At 39.0% G+C, this 17,137-nt stretch overlaps 1 protein-coding gene, 1 non-coding gene and 1 pseudogene across 2 annotated transcripts in view; all 3 read right to left on the bottom strand.

The window, feature by feature from the left end:
* Positions 1-17,137, bottom strand: part of RSPO3 (R-spondin 3) — a 93,009-nt gene that overhangs the window by 50,822 nt on the left and 25,050 nt on the right. The window contains exons 2-3 of the mRNA XM_043439134.1: positions 3,576-3,767; positions 1,692-1,838 (exon numbers count right to left, since the gene is read on the bottom strand). Of these exons, the coding sequence (XP_043295069.1) occupies positions 1,692-1,838; positions 3,576-3,767 (339 nt within the window). The remainder of the gene's footprint in view (positions 1-1,691; positions 1,839-3,575; positions 3,768-17,137) is intronic.
* Positions 10,100-11,008, bottom strand: LOC122422646 (annotated as a pseudogene).
* LOC122422958 lies at positions 14,295-14,401 on the bottom strand. Its single transcript, XR_006264042.1, has one exon. It is a non-coding gene; the product is annotated as a U6 spliceosomal RNA (small nuclear RNA).

Here is a 17,137-nt window from a genome sequence, read left to right on the forward strand (position 1 = left end):
CAGATCATCAGGCATTAGATCCCAGAAGTTGGGGACTCCTGATTTACACTGATCTATTCAAGGAGTCAGATACACTAAATGGTTTTTAGACTGCTAACCCCTATTCTAAAATATATACATTTCTTAAATTTAATTGTGATACCAATCTTTATCTAAATTACTTTGCATAAATTACCAGGAAGCTTTAATAGCCAACCCCACAGTTTCAGATGTTAAATGCTCCATCTGATAAGCATTAAGATAAATGGCCTTTGAAGGACTGATGCTACCCCTTCTACAACTGATAAAGTCTAAACATTCACCCCTTTCCTAGGTAGAGCAACACCACTAACTTTCTGCAACTCATTCTGAATTTCTGTCCTTGAATATTCCACAGAACTGTTTCCTATTTTCTCCACAGTTTGGAAGTTATTACCTCTAATCATCAGCCCTCAGGACCTACAGAGAGATGAATGTGAAGTGCTTTCTCATGTATCTTTTCCTCTATTTCTAAGTTATTTTTCTGTTTTTATTGACTAGAGGGAAAAAAATAAAGACTCAACCAAATTGAGCCATGCGCTGTTTCAGGAAAGTTGTTTCCCAGATGCTTCTGAAATTATCTTTAAAATATCATCTATTTGTTTCATTCTTACACAAACTTTGTTTAGAAACAAAAGTCTCATATGGACCTGAAATGGTTGAAGGGCCACTTTAGAGTTATTACTCCAGTATTTTATATTCTAATGGATCTGTCTGTGGGGACCCCAGGGGTGTCCTGGAGACTATCTTGTACTGAATCAAGGGGACATTTGTGTGCATATGCCAACATCACTGCAGCATCAAAGGGTCTTGCAGCCCTTGCCCAGGGGATTTTGAGATTTAGTATGCTGTTTCCCCATTTGGTTGAGCATCTGCTCCCCAACTGTTCATCAAACTTGTAGCTGTAGTAGCTGCACACCATTTAAAAGGGGGAAAATATAGCCTGACAGTGATCCGTTATTTAGACAAACAACTTGTCTGAGGAACCTCCCCTCCAGGAAACTCAGCCTGCAATTAATCAGACCCTGGGACTGTGTCCTTCTGTCAGTTTGAGTAAGTCCAAAATCCTCTTCTTGTCTCTGAATACCTGTGTAAGCAGAGAATTCCAGCAAAGTAAGTAGTATGAGAGAAAAAAGTGTGATTTTTTAAAAAACATTTATCATATCCAGTTCTTTAAATCTTTGATCCATTTACTGAGTATTAATGGGCTGGATCCAGAGAATATGTTTCCTCCTTTTGGAAAATAACTTTGGTCACTGGTTGACATTAGACCTAGGTGGAAACTCTTAACCTAAGGTGGAAATGTAGTTCAAGATTAAATTTGTAACACACACATACACACATGCATATATATATTTATATGGAAATATGTGTGTGTATACCTATAAATTGCTATAAGTAAAACTTCATTAAATAATGAAACAAAATAAGCCTATAATGATCACAATAGTTGAAACAGTTATCGACAGTTCCTAAGAAATAATGGGGCATCCACAAGGTGTTAAATTTACTGTAATACATGCTGAGGCCCATTAAGATGTTATCTTTGTAAAGAAGGGAGTGAGCCTCTAAGAGGAACCCCTCAGGTTCTTGTGAGGCAGGACTCTGAGCAGTACTTCCACGGAGACTGACGTTATCAGCTCTGATGTTTCTCAAACCTCCTAAGTCCTCACCAATACTGACGCACTCCATGGTGTGGTTATTGGCTTCCAACCCTTCTGGGCAATTGTCAAGGCACTTTCCAAGGTGTAAGTAAAATCCACTTTTACACTTTGTGCAGAAATTTTTGTTGAAACAGGTATCACAGTCAGCTTTGCATTCTGAAAACAAAAAAAGAAAAGAGAAATATACTTCCATTATTGTGAGTTAACTATTTTTTGTGGGTCCAGTTCTGTATGCTTACAACACTGGCACCTGCAACTTGTGTGTTAAACACACAGCCTCAAAACTATTTTGCCAAACAGAATTCAAGATTCCTCCACAATCATTTAGTTGATATACATCAGTCATTGATTTCAAAATTGTTGTTCTTATTGCCTTGTGAAAAAATTTTTGACAAGAAGGTTATATAAGACTACATGTCTACTTCTATTAAATGATAGTAAAAATGTCTTATTAGAACTTTCATGAAATGTACTACGATATTGCCTTCATGCTGCTCTTGAGATTTCTTTGTTCATTCACCAAATATTTGACTGCCCACTGTGTGCCAAGCACCATTCTGGATACAGGTTGACAACAGCATACAAAGGAGAGATAAAGTCTTACTTCATGATGCTTATATTCTAAGAAGGGAGATGTGATCAATAATGATAGCTGACCCTTATATGGTGATTACCGTGGGTCACACACTGCTACAAATATTTTACAATATTAAGTCATTTAAACCTAACAACAACCTAGTGAGGTAGCCCCTATGATCTCTCATTTTATAAATAAGGGAACTATGGCTCAAAAAGATTGTGTAATTAACTCAAGACCATGGAACAGAGTGGTCTTTGAAACTAGGCAGTCTGTTTCGGACTTATTCCAGAGTGACACGTGTTCTGGAAAAAAATTAAGACAGACACAAAAGGTAGGAAAAAGATACGAAAAATGACAGATAAGGGGAAGAGGTTGATTATTTTGGATAAGATGGTCATGGAATGCCTCTCTCAGAAGATGACATCTGAGTAGCATCTTAAATGAAGGGAGAGAGCCAGCCAAGTGAGGGTGTGGGCAAAGAGCTCTCTAAACTACCAGACAAGGAGTGTAGAACAATGATTTCAAAATCCTTGAGGTGAGAGGATTCTGCAAGCAGGCCAGTGAAGTTTGTGCAAAGTGGTCGAGGGGCAGTCACAGGAGGGAATTTGGAGAGGAAAGCAGGGCCATATGTGGTGTATGCTGGAGAAGTGCTGTGTGCTAATTCATGTTTTGAAAGGTTCTTGGGTCTACAGTGTGGAGAGAAGACTTTCAGGGTCTGCAAGAGAAGTGATCTGAGAGTGTTTCCAACATTTAATTCCAACTGATAAGTCAATATTTCAGTTGTTGTAATGGAATCCTTCTAGAAGCAAGAGTAGCTGAATTGCTTCTTTCAGTCATTAAATACTTGGATTCTGTGATAGCAGTGGGAACCCAGACGGCATTGGTGCTTGCCATATTTTTCTACAGGTTCAATGAATAATCACATTCTCAGTTTTGTTTTTTACAATGAAAAAAAAAAACAACCCAAAAAACACCTCTCAAAACTGGAATATTTTTTAGAGTAGTGAAAATTTTCCTGTCCTGAGGACTAAGTTCAAGTATGGCTTAGTCTAATTGTCAGGTAAAGACTATTATTTACTTAACATTGAATATTACAAAAATGCTAGAGGCCATTTCATATCTGGAAAGTCCCCCCAGTCAGTTCAGTTCAGTTGCTCAGTCCTGTCTGACTCTTTGCGACGCCGTGGACTGCAGCATGCCAAGCTTCCCTGTCCATCACCAACTCCCGGAGCTTGCTCAAACTCAAGTCCATCGAGTCAGTGATGCCATCCCCCAAGGATGAGATAAAAACATAATTTTGTTTAGGCACTTACTTGTACACTTATTTATATCTGGATATCGAGTTCCATAATATCCACTTGGACATGAAGAGAGACACACTCCAATCTGCTTCATGCCAATTCTTTCCAGAACAAAAAATAGTTTGGGCTTACATGACAAACATCCATTGTAATCTGAACAGGTTGCACAGCCTCCTTGGCAGCCTTGACTGACGTTAGGATGCACTGGGGGGACAAATGTAGAAAGACAAAAATAACAGTTAAATCATAAATATAGAAGCTCAATGACGTTCTCTGGGCAGGATACACATGTTCTTTTATTAGCTTGCAATTTGGTGGTAATGGGTGAATGAGTTCAAAATTTTTCCCTCTCTTTTCTGTGATCTGCTGTTTCCCTTGAATACATACATGCATTGTTTTTACTTTCAAAGTTTTAAAAATGCAAGCATTTGAAAAATAAGAATATACTGCCTCAAAATATTTATAGACAATATAAATTGAGTGGAAGTATCCTTACTGAACTAGCATCCCAGTAAATTAGAGATGAGAATTTTGTGCTCTTTCATTGAAATCAGTACATATTAGTTTTGCTTTTCAAGTATGTGGTGGATGTATCTAAAGTTTTCAAATAAGGATGACAACATAGACTGGGACTTAATTGGAGAAGGAACATTACTTTCTAGGATATCTTTTTTAAACTCTGGTGTATTAGAAAACACAATTTTACTCTTTGATTCAAAGCAAATTGACTCTGAAGCTATGTAGCTATTTAGCACTTCACTCCTTGCCAATGATTTCCTGAATTATTTCTGCTCACATGATATTTACCAGTTCAAATTGATATAGTGGTGAAAATGTGATTTACCTTACCAGTTGTTCCATGTGGATCATACTAAGTATTTATAATATTGAATAATATTTATTATAAGTTGTGTCCAATATTTGATCTATTAGGAGAGAAGTCATAGTTTTTGTGTCCTCATCTTTCATTTACTTAAGTGAAATCTACATTTGGTGAAGACATGACCAATCCATGCTAAGGGCTGCTACTACACATGTTCCTGAGAATTCTAAGATTTCTGAGAGTCACCAACATGCATGGTGAGACTATTCATTAGCAAGTCTGAACAAATACAAACAAACATTTGGAAGATTCATGTTTACTTGAGATCTTCATAACTTTAAACCTTTTTTTAATGACTATTAACTAGTTATAGACACTTGTGTGTGAGCAGATGGAATTTGCTGACTGAGGGGCATCTCTCATGTAGCTGGTGTTTGGGATGATTTTTTCTTCTAATGTATTCTCTATTCAAATACAATATTAACATCTTTATTGTCCCTTTAGGAATGCAGAAGGAAATCATCCTGACCCTAAGAGAAGTAGGACTGATGCACAAGAGTGCAAAGGCATTCCTGTGTCTCCCTCTCTTCTGTTGGTGGTGGGAGGGACCTTCAATTATTAAGTCTGTCTTCACAGTGATGTTTGATTATTGCAAAGTCTTTTACTGCAAAAACAGGCTTAGTTAGAAGGGGTACACATAAACCCAATCAGCCTTACCACAGGGGCGCACGGGTTAGCTGCTGAGAGGTCATTCAGTTGACCAGCATCCTCTGCCTGGAGGAAACCATCCCTGAATCAGCCACAGGAACCACAAGCAGCTCATTCTCATTCCAAGACATTTTGTAAATAAACTGAGGAAATGTGTGGGGGAAGGGAAGTCTGCTTTTCCTGCACATGCTCCTCCATGGGGTGGGGCGGACATATAAAGTGGCACAGGAGGTTTAGACATTACAGGACCTGGGGGACTTGTAAGTGAATGCTGCCTTCCAAGGAACAGAGTCATTTTTCATGCCAGTAACTCCAGTATTGGAGACTTACAGAAAATGTGTACATATTTTAATCGGGGAAAGACCCTAAAAAAGAAAGGGGGGTGAAAACTCCATGTGTTTGGAATCAAATTGATCCATTTCAACAAGTGATAGTTGTAGGTCAAAACCTGTAAAAACCTTTCATAAAAATTATCCATGGAAAAATAGACCTCAGTTTGAAAGAAAGTCATTTTAAGCTCAAGGAAGCAAGCGATTGAATTTAAATGAAGATGGACTGGACTGGTCCACATCAATGTGTCTCTCTGTCTCTGAGACACAGTTGCTCCAAGGAACACAAGTGTTTAAGTTTAAGCACCTTGAAACTTTTGTCAACTATAAGGTTAAATAGATTAGTTACAAAAATAAACATGATTTACATGTTCTGAGCCTCAAAAATGGATATATCTTGAAATAAATTTTATTTAAAAATTTGGGTTTTGAATGTCTGGAAACTTCTGCAAGAGAGACCTCTGTAGGCATCCCAGGATTAACAATTTTGTCCCAAATTATGAAATGTACTAAAGTGATCTCGCTCAACCCCCTCTTTAAAACTTTTACTGATGAAATGTAGCACATTCAACTTACACATGGTACTACAATTACTCTTTTCCCCCCCATATTTTGCTTTTTGAGACAAAAGCTTTTGACAAAATAGCATTCCTTCCCCCAATTTTCTTCATTCCACTATGACACTGTGTTAATTACTTTGGCGTAGCCATTTAGGATATTTTCTAATTATGAAGTTTAATACTTACAACTCTGATCTGCTCTTTCAAGGTTCTGACAACATAGTTTTGAAAAATCAAAGATGCAATTGTTCTAGCTAGCAAAGAAAATACCTGTTTGTTTTTAATCAGAGAATTTTGAACATGGGCAGCTACAAATAATGGCAAACTTTACTTATTCAGGAAGGGTTAAGTATTATGTTGCGGGAAGTAAGAAAAATAATCAAGACTACAAAGTTCAGATTCTATGATTCTAGATTCTTTTGTAGTTGAGTATCACGACATTTTGCTTTCTTGAACCCTGTATAAGGATCATGCAAGTTATGCAGTTGGTATTACACAACTAGATACAAATTTCCCAAACTTCATCTTAAGGGAAGAGTTTTTACTTTTTATTTGGAAACCACAGAAAACTTTGGTCTGGATTGACTGTAACAACCCTTTTAGCCTTAAAATCTTATAATACTAAGAGAGAAAATAGAATACTTGTCATGCTGTTTCTTTCCCCCCTACTCTAGTAATACCTTCATTTGCAATTTCCAAATCATTTCTTTGCAAACAATGTTTTGTATTATTATTTTATTTGAGCATTGGAGGGATTGGTGGTGGGGAAGTTTCATAGAATATCTAACGTTTGAACTTAATCTTAGAAAATGTGTTGAAGTTAGCAGTATGTAAAAAGGCCATGGTGGGGCCGGAGGAGGGAACACCACATTCATTCCCATCAAGGAGACGGGCATGAGTTCCATGCAACTGATGCTAAACTAGTAGTGAATGGAGGTATAAGGCATGTCAAGAAAATTTTGAAGCACAGGATAGATCTAGATTACAAAACCTCTTGTGGGCTCGCCCAAGGAAATTATTCTGTAGACTTGGAGGACTTAAACCTGGTGAGTGATATAACCACATCTGTATTATTATAGAGGGGAAATTTCCCTGGCAGCATGGCCGGCATGGAAACTAGAAGACTAAAGCAATGATCAAGGTAAAAAGACAGATGAAAGCTTAAAATACAGCAGAAGTAGTGTGATGTGGTGAGGAAGGGATGCATATTCCAAGGATACTTGGGAGGTGGAGTCAATCAAATATGCTGACCAACAGAATGTGGACTGAATACGTAAAATAACTCGTGTTTTGCACTTTGGCCAGTAAACAGAATGGAAAGGGACTGCTAAATAAAAGCCTTCAGTTGGAGGGAAGGGCAAGGTACATAGAATAAGAAGGTCTACAAATATAAACATGGTTGGGGTCTTTGATTTTGCAGATTTTGTGAAATATCCAAAAAGAGATGCTTAGTAGATGGAGCTTAATGTTGTGATGGTTCTTAGAGATGAATGTGGGAGTCATTTAATTACAGAGGACATCTTGAAAGGGGGAGGTTGCCAAAGATACCGAAAGAAGGAACAGTAGTCCAAATAAGGAAGAGAAAGGGATGTATCATCAGCTAATTTTAGTAATAGGGATTCCCTGGTGACTCAGTGGTTAAGAATCTGCCTGTCAATACAGGAGATGTGGGTTCAATCTCTGGGTCAGGAAGATCCCCTGGAGGAGGAAATGGCAACCCACTCCATTATTCTTGCCTGGGAAATCCCATGGACAGAGGAACCTGGTGGGCTACAGTCCATGGGATTGCAAAGAGTTGGACACAACTTAGCTACTAAATAACAACAATTTCAGTAATACTTTGTATTTCTATATCACTTTTGCTTTCAAAGCATGCATCTCAGAAGGCTGAATTAGTCATGGAGGGACTCCCCTGCTGGTCCAGTGGTTAAGAATCTGCCTTCCAAAGCAAGGGACTTGAGTTTGATCACTGGTCGAGGAACTAAGATCCCACACTGCAACTGCGGAGCCCACACACCACAACTAGAGAAGCCTGGACACTGCAACAAAGACCCAGCGCAGTCAGTAAATAAACAAATAATATAAGCATGGAAATGACTGTTAGTAAGGACAGAAGTTATCTCAATTACTTATTTTGGAACCCCAGACTAGGACTCAATGAAATGCTATAAGCTACTGGACAAATAGTGAGGTTAGATCCAAGAGTAGAAATTAGAACTTTGATACCTGACACCAATCTATTTAGGACTTCCCAGGTGGCACAATGGTGAAGAATCCACTTGCTAATGCAGGAGACACAAGAGACGTGGGTTCTATCCCTAGGTTGGGAAGATCCTCTGGAGAAGTGAAATGGTAACCCACTCAAGTATTTTTGCCTGGGAAATCCCATGGACAGAGAAGCCTGTGGGCTACAGTCCATGTGGTTGCAAAAGAGTTGTACATGACTTAGAGACTAAACAACAGCAAACCAACCTATTTACATATAAGTAAACTTTAGATGTGTAATGTGGATAAATATAAAGTGAAAAATGGGCAGAATTCATGGAAACTCTAAATTGGGACCTTCTGGTTACAATGCATCAAATACATGGTGAAATTTGTATGACTTTTCCTAAAATTGGGAAAGAAGAAAGTATCTTTTCTTAACTTGTATATGAAAGTTAAGTATGAAGAATATATCTAAATGTATAACTTAGACCAGTTTTCAGTGTCTGAAGTGTGGACACTATCTGTGTCAGTGACTTCAATTTCTCTAGCTATTAAACAAACCTTCCTACTGTTTCTCTGTTTGATAAACTTACGATGCATAACTGATGCAACCATTCCTAAAGGCTCTTGTCATGAGAGCTAACTCAACTTTTTAAATAAAATATCCAGAACATGGAGTTTTCAATGGTACTGCGCATTAGAAAAAGACACAACCTTTATATTAGTATTTATGAAATATAAAACCAACTGCAGCATTGGAATCTAAGTTTGTTTCTTTAACCATTTAAATGATTTTCCAACTTTGTGTGTTCATGCTAAGTAGTGTTAGTTGTGCCCAACTTTTTGTGACCCTATAGACTGTAGCCTGCCAGCCTCCTCTGTCCATGGGCTTCTCCAGGCAAGAATACTGGAATAGGTTGCCATGACTTCCTCCAGGGGATCTTTCCAACCCAGGGATCCAAACCTGTGTCTTCTGCAACTCCTGCATTGCAGGTGGGTTATTCACTGCTGAGCCACCGTGGAAGCCCTTGCGTTACGTTAATTCCCTTCTAAAGCCCAAATGCAAATACTAACATCTACTGTAATTGTTATGCAGAAGGAATCCATTATTGTTGTTGTTCATGTTCAGTTACACAGTCACGTCTGACTCTTTGCGACCCCATGGAGTGCAGCATGCCAGGTTTTCCTGTCCTTCACCATCTCCCAGAGCTTGCTCAAACTCATGTTCATTGAGTTGGTGATGTCATCCAACCACCTGGTCCTCTGTCATCCCCTTCTCCTCCTGCCTTCTATCTTTTGCAGCATCTGGGTCTTTTCCAATGAGTAGGCTTTTCATATAAGGTGGCCAAAGTATTGGAACTTCAGCATCAGTCCTTCCAATGAATATTCAAGAGTTGATTTCCTTTAGGATGGACTGGTTGGATCTCCTTGCAGTCCAACGGACTCTCAAGTCTTCTCCAGCACCACAGTTGGAAAGAATCAATTCTTCAGTGCTCAGCCTTCTTTATGGTCCAACTGTCACATCCATACATGATTACTGGAAAAACCATAGCTTTGACTAGACAGACCTTTGTTGGTAAAGTAATGTCTCTGTTTTTTTTAATATGCTGTCAAGGTTTGTCACAGCTTTTCCTCCAAGGAGCAAGCGTGTGAATTCCATGGTTGCAGTCACCATCCATAGTGATTTTGGAGACCAAGAAAACAGTCTTTCACTGTTCCCAGTTTTTTGCCCTCTATATGCCACAAGGGTTCCAAAATCACTGCAGATGGTGACTACAGCCATGAAATTAAAAGACGTTTACTCCTTGGAAGAAAAGTTATGACCAACCTAGACAGCATATTGAAAAGCAGAGACATTACTTTGCCAACAAAGGTCCATCTAGTCAAGGCTATGGTTTTTCCAGAAGTCATGTATGGATGTGAGAGTTGGACTATAAAGAAAGCTGAGCACAGAAGCATTGATGCTTTTTTTTTTCCCCCAATGAGTTTAAACGCGTTTTATTTTTAGACAACCTACGTAACACATTTTCTCAAAAACAATGCCTCTGCTCCAAATAAATCAACGCTCAAAGCAAATGAAGAGCTTGAGATGACATCAGTCCCATCAGTCTAAGTCCTGGTGTTGTGTGGATGAAAAGCAGTGGCCAGCCGATTATGACGACAGGTGATTGAGCCAAAGTAACTGCCAACTTTGTTAACATTTTTCCATCTCTAAGCCATCCTTAAAGAAAATCATATATGGGGTTACACCATTCTCACGGTAGTCCAGCAGAGCAACTGTGCCATCTGGATTCATGTTTTCACCAATAAAGAACTGATCGTTTTTGAAATTAGCAAGAATGTGCTTGATTTGTTCTGCAGCCCCTGTCATAAAAGGTTTTACTCTTTCTGGTCTCTGTTCTTCAAGTTTCCCTTTGATTGACTTCATGTAATCTTTGATGTACTTCTTGGAGGCTTCTTTTGTGAAGCTGGTTTCCTGCAAGTGATGGTTCATGACAATATCGACACCAGTGATTAATGGGTTGTCGGTACCTTGGCCCTCGGGGCCTTCAGCGGAGGCATTTCAACCAAAGAGCGAGTCATCGATGTTACCCTCTGTCCTGCTGACCATCTTCCCCTCCACCTCCAGACACAGCTCATCCGCGACCTCCCGGATCTTGTAGACGTCAGAGAACATCTCGTCATGGCTAATGAGGTCCCGGTAGATGATCATGATGGCGACTGGAGGGAGGCGACAGCTGCGCTGGCTTAGCAGGAGCCCGGAGCTCAGAGCGAGCGCAGTGAGGCCGAAGCGGTGCTCGGGGTGGGGGGCGGGGTGTGGGGAGCGGGCGGAAAAAGCGAATTGATGCTTTTGAACTGTGGTGTTGGAGAAGACTCTTGAGAGTCCCTTGGATTGCAAGGAGATCCAACCAGTCCATCCTAAAGGAAATCAGTCCCGAATATTCATTGGAAGGACTGATGTTGAAGCTGAAACTCCAAAACTTTGGCCACCTAATAAGAAGAGCTGACTCATTGGAAAAGACCCTGATGCTGGAAAAGACTGAAGGCAGGAGGAGAAGGGGATGACAGAGGATGAGATGGTTGGATGGCATCACCGACTCAACGGACATGAGTTTTCCTAAACTCCCGGAGTTGGTGATGGACAGGGAGGCCTGGTGTGCTGCAGTCCATGGGGTTGTAAAGAGTCAGACACGACTGAGCGACTGAACTGAACTAAACGATATGCCATGAAGTAATGGAACCAGAGGCCATGATCTTCATTTTTTGAATGCTGAGTTTTAAGCCAGCATTTTCCCTCTTCTTTTTTACCTTCATCAAGAGGCTCTTTAGTTCCTCTTAACTTTCTGCCATAAGGGTGGTGTCATATGCATATCTGAGGTTATTGGTATTTCTCCCAGCAATCTTGATTCTAGCTTGTGAGTCATCCAGCCTGGCATTTCATATGATGTACTCTGCATTTAAGTTAAATAAGCAGAGTGACAATATACATCCTTGACGCACTTCTTTCCCAATTTTGAACCAGTCTGTTTTTCCATGTTTGGTTTTAACTGTTTTTTCTTGATCTGCATACAGGTTTCTCAGGAGGTAGGTAAGGTGGTCTGGTATTTCCATTTCTTTAAGAATTTTCCATAGTTTGTTGTGACCCACATAGTCAAATACTTTGGCGTAGTCAATGAAGCCGATATTTTTCAGGAATTCTCTTGCTTTTTTATGATCCAACAGATGTTGGCGATTTGATCTCTGGTTTCTCTGACATTTCTAAATCCAGCTTGTACATCTGGAAGTTCTCAGTTCACATGCTGCTGAAGCCTAGAGAGGGTTGCCTTGCCCTTCTCCAGGGGATCTTTTTGACCCAGGGATCGAACCCAGGTGTCCTGCATTGCAGGCAGATTCTTTACCATCTGAGCCACTAGGGAAGCCCAATAATTGATTTTAAATGAACTGTATCTATGAACATAGAGTAAAGAAATCAGATTTTATATCGCATATATTCTGAGGATGCGTCATTAATTATGAAATAAATCACTCAAAATAATATAATAAAAGCTTCCCTAGGGGACTTCCCTGGTGGTCTGCTGCTTAAGACTTGGCATTCCCAATGCAGTGGGCATGGGTTTGATCTCTAGTTGGGAAACTAGGATCTGGCATGCTGCAAGGCTCAGTCACACACACACACAGTTTTCTAGGTGACATTTACTTCAGTTATCAATTCATTTAGAGAAAATGTAGACCTTTTTCCTGCCTAAGTAAGGACAGCAAATTTCTATCATATCTTGAGACTTGATTGTTATAGAATCATTTTTAAGTTTAATGCAATGTTTTGGTCACAGAAAAAGATGTTCCATGGTTCCTCTGGAATGTTTAGCAATATTCACTTTAACAAAAATCTAATACTAAAAATCTGAATAACTTGGCAGTCTCTTTCAAATTTTATTGATTCAACCCCAGAAAATATTGAGAGTCAATGTTTCTTATTTATTCCTAAGTTAAATCTTTTAGGGCAGAAGTGACTATAGTTAAGATCTCTAGAACCATTTGGGCAACTTGGGACTATTAGGTATAACATCAAAATATCAAAAGTTTTTGAATAAATATGATTACTTGTTGTACATATAAGTACAATACTTCTATACATAAACATTTGTATACATACAATGTATACAATTGTATACATACAATATTTGCATATGTACTTGTATACATTCTTAAATAATGATATCTGGATAACAGAGGTCTAGCATAGTCATCCATTATTATATTTGACTGATAATTTGTTGAAAGAGTGACATGTTTATATATACATACATATATATTCTATTGTTGAAATACTGTGCATCATCTGATAATTTTAATGTTTTTGTATACCAATGTTTTAATCATTAAATGTATTAAAATTCACCTATGCTATGTAAATATACAAATGTACACATGTTTTTGTGTTAGACACATGACATTCACACCTCCTATTTGGTATTTTATTAAATCAACATTACAGACATTAGCTGACATGAAGCAGTTAAAATAATCGAGTCTGCCACATCTTTTATCCCAGTGAATCAACTTCTGATACTCTGAAAGTCTGTGCCCAGACCAATGGGTTCACAAAATTCCTAGCAATCTCAGAGAGGAATGTATTCACCAGCTGCTGAATATAGCCCAGTTAGGACTCCACCATTATTATGTGGGAAACATACTGTTTTTAATGGAAACTATTTCTTTGAAAACTTGGAAGATCTTTCTTGTTCTCTTACTGAATAATAATTTCCTGAAGGGAGTCTAATATTTATATTCTATAAATACTTTAAAATAAAACCACAGCAATAAAACAGACCTAACATTAAGTAGCAATTAGCTAGACTTTCCACTAAAATCAAGCCAGCTCAAATTATTAAGAACATGGCTAGCAAGTGATGGCAGATATAGATTTCCCGAAATCTAAGATATGATGAATATTTGGAACTAGATGCCAAGTTGGTGGCCAATGACTGTGCTTTGTGTATCCACAGACTATAGTATCAGAACTAGAAATGAAAGATGAAAGTGGGTTGCATCGTGTGTATATATGTATCAGGTCAGTTCAGTTCAGTTCAGTCACTCAGTCGTGTCCGACTCTTTGCAACCCCATGAATCGCAGCACACCAGGCCTCCCTGTTCATTACCAACTCCCGGAGTTTACTCAAATTCACGTCCATCGAGTCGGTGATGCCATGCAGCCATCTCATCCTCTGTCATCCCCTTCTCCTCCTGCCCCCAATTCCTGCCAGCATCAGGGTCTTTTCCAATGAGTCAGCTCTTCACATGAGGTGGCCAAAGTATTGGAGTTTCAGCTTCAGCATCAGTCCTTCCAATGAACACCCAGGACTGATCTCCTTTAGGATGGACTGGTTGGATCTCCTTGCCATCCAAGGGACTCTCAAGAGTATATATAGTATTATATGTAATACATATGTACTACATAAAATATTGCATATAATATTACATATGTTATATATACATTATATATCATGTTATTATATATAACATATACATATATATGCTATTATACACACATGTATATAGTGGAGATCAGTGCTAAGGTTTTTTTTTTTTTCTTCTTTCTTTAAAAAATATGGAACGCTTCACGAATTTGCGTGTCATCCTTGCGCAGGGGCCATGCTAATCTTCTCTGTATCGTTCCAATTTTAGTATATGTGCTGCCGAAGCGAGCACCAGTGCTAAGGTTTTTAACAAAAATTTCAGATAACTTCTATGTGCCCAACACTACACATGGTGCAGAAAACATAGGAGTGAATAAGACATCTGGTTCCCAATCTCATGATGTTAATCAGTTAATAAGCAAGTCAGCAAAAAAATTAAATGGTCAAAGGTTGTAATGAGTGTTGTGAAGGAAGTAAACAGGTGGATAAAGCAGAAAATAACTCTGGGAATCTACTTTAAATACGGTGGTCAGGAAAGGCCCCTTTAAGAAGTTTACCCTTTCTTTGAGACCAGGAGGATGAGAAGGACTCAGCCATGAAAACCCGAGGGCCAGTACTCCAGGTGGAGCCTCAGTCAGTACAAAGACTGTGGGAAAGAACAGGGCAGAAGGAATAGCCAAGGGGAACCAATGAGGCTGCGGTGCTGTAACTGGTATGAGACGAGCTTAGAACCAGATCCTCCAGACCCTTAATGACCAAAGTAAATAGCTGGGAATGTCTACCAAGACCCTTTAGACTCTGCATTGCTAAGCAGACATCAGAAGGAAAGGAAAAAACACATTTTTGCCTGATTTAGTCATCCACTTTAATTTTTGCTAATTTTATAGGTTATAGAACAGAACCAGCATCTTATATTCCACAAACAAAGGTTTTCTTATGGGCTATAGCCTACCAGGCTCCTCCATCTATGGGATTTTCCAGACAAGATTACTGAAGGGGGTTGCCATTTCCTTCTCCAGGGGATCTTCCCGACCCAGAGATTGAACCCAGGTCTCCTGCATTGTAGGCAGACGCTTTACGATCTGAGCCACCAGGGAAGTCCCAAGTTTTATATTAAAGGATAATGTTCTAACTAGACATAACTTAGGAATTTACATTCAGATTCCAATCTCCAAAGAGCCTGTACATTGTTCTACCTGTACTTTGCTCTTGGGAAGATGTTGTTTCATTTTTGTTTCTCCCATCTCTCTCTAGCAGTAATTTTAGTTTTCTTTGGGGTTTTAAATTTTCATTCTATTGTACTGGAGTATGTGTAGGGGGAGGGGAGGGGTCCTTGGTAGTGGTGAGGAGAAACAAAAATGTTACGAAATATATAAGATGTCATAAGAACAAAAAAGTAAAAAGTAAAACATTCTGCAATCTTGCATATGATCTTTTTTGTGTGTATTTTTCTGAATTCTTGCCATTAATGACACATACTGACACAGTCTAAATAATTTAGAGCAACAACATTATCGTTTTCACTTATGATCTAACCTTCCTTTTAGAATCCCACTATTATGTCCTTTTTTCCTCCCATTAAATGAATAAAATAACCTAAGGGCTAATTCCAAAGTTGATTCTTCAAACGCAGTGAAAACCATATAAGTTTTCATGTGACCTACCAATAGCTGTAGTCGATGCTGAAACTGCAGCAAAAAGCATTTGTAGAATCAAAAATAGTGGAATTTTTCCCCCTTAACTACAAGTAGAAAATCTATTATAAAGTTAATGCACTCTGCTATGGGTGTAATACATAAGGTACTGAAATCAACATCTCCAGCTGTTGGTAGGAGCCGGAGAGCTTCCCCTTCTCCAAGTGGCTATGTTCCCAAGTGGAGGTGAATAGAGGACAAGAAGGCGTGGATGGGGGTAACGGAGACCCAGATTCTGTAGAGAGCCAGGACCTGTTGATGAGTTAGTGGGTGGTAATAGCAGCGTTTTTCATGAGACAGATCCAACAGTGTTCATCCAACAGTGGGAATCATTATGTGCTCTGGTCTGGCTGAGCCATTCCTTTTTTTTTTAAGGAGAGAATTAATTAGAAATCAACATAAACAGAAAATGTGATAGTTTAATGGTAATGAATCTGCATGGGTGTGATTCCATAACTACTAAGTTTGCATTCTTGAATGAAACAAACTTCAGTTTGTGCTAAAAACAAACTCCACTTTGTTATATTAGGAATAAACTTGGATCTTCTCACCACATAGCATGCTCAAGTGGCATATCTCATGCTGAAGTCTTAGCATAAGCAAACAGCAGGCAAGGGACTTGTGGTATTTTAACAGGCACAAGAAGATGTGCAAATAGTGGGTATACCATTAAATAAATCCAGCTTTATGTTTGACATCTGAAATCCTGAGCAGAAAAAAAAAAAAAAGTGGATTTTTTTTTTCCCTAAGTTCACAAAATTGCTGACACAACAGAAGGTGCAGACATGCACCTTTGTGAGTAGGATGTGTTTTTGTATTTATGTGTACCACTCACCGTGGCACTGCCTCAGTCAGAAATGGGGCTTCCACGCTTCCTAGAGGAGCACAGGGGCTGGGAGGAGGAGAACTGGCTTTGGACTTAAACCGAGTTCTGACATTTACCAGCTGGAAAAGCAAAATGTACCTCTTCATCTGGCTATTCATCTAAGAGATTGAGTTTTCTAAACATCCAGACATGGGGCAAGTTGGTGAACATTCAAAGATGAATAAAACCAATAATCTGTGTCGAAGAGTTCACAGTCTGATTATTTATTTAGATAGACAACAGTTGTGTAACCTCTCTGAACCTAAGCTTCCTCACCTGTAACCTGAGAATATCTACCTGGTAGACATAGTGGGGGTGGAGGGAGGGAATTAAGTGAGAGCCTGTGTAAGCACCCAGCACTATTACAGGTGTGTGTGCATACATGCATGTGTAAGCACCCAGCACTATTATAGGTGTGTGTGCATACGTGCTAAGTTGCTTCAGTTGTGTCCAACTCTGTGTGACCCTA

The sequence above is a fragment of the Cervus canadensis genome, chromosome 20 (genome assembly GCF_019320065.1).
Source record: "Cervus canadensis isolate Bull #8, Minnesota chromosome 20, ASM1932006v1, whole genome shotgun sequence".
Classification (NCBI taxonomy): Eukaryota; Metazoa; Chordata; class Mammalia; order Artiodactyla; family Cervidae; genus Cervus; species Cervus canadensis.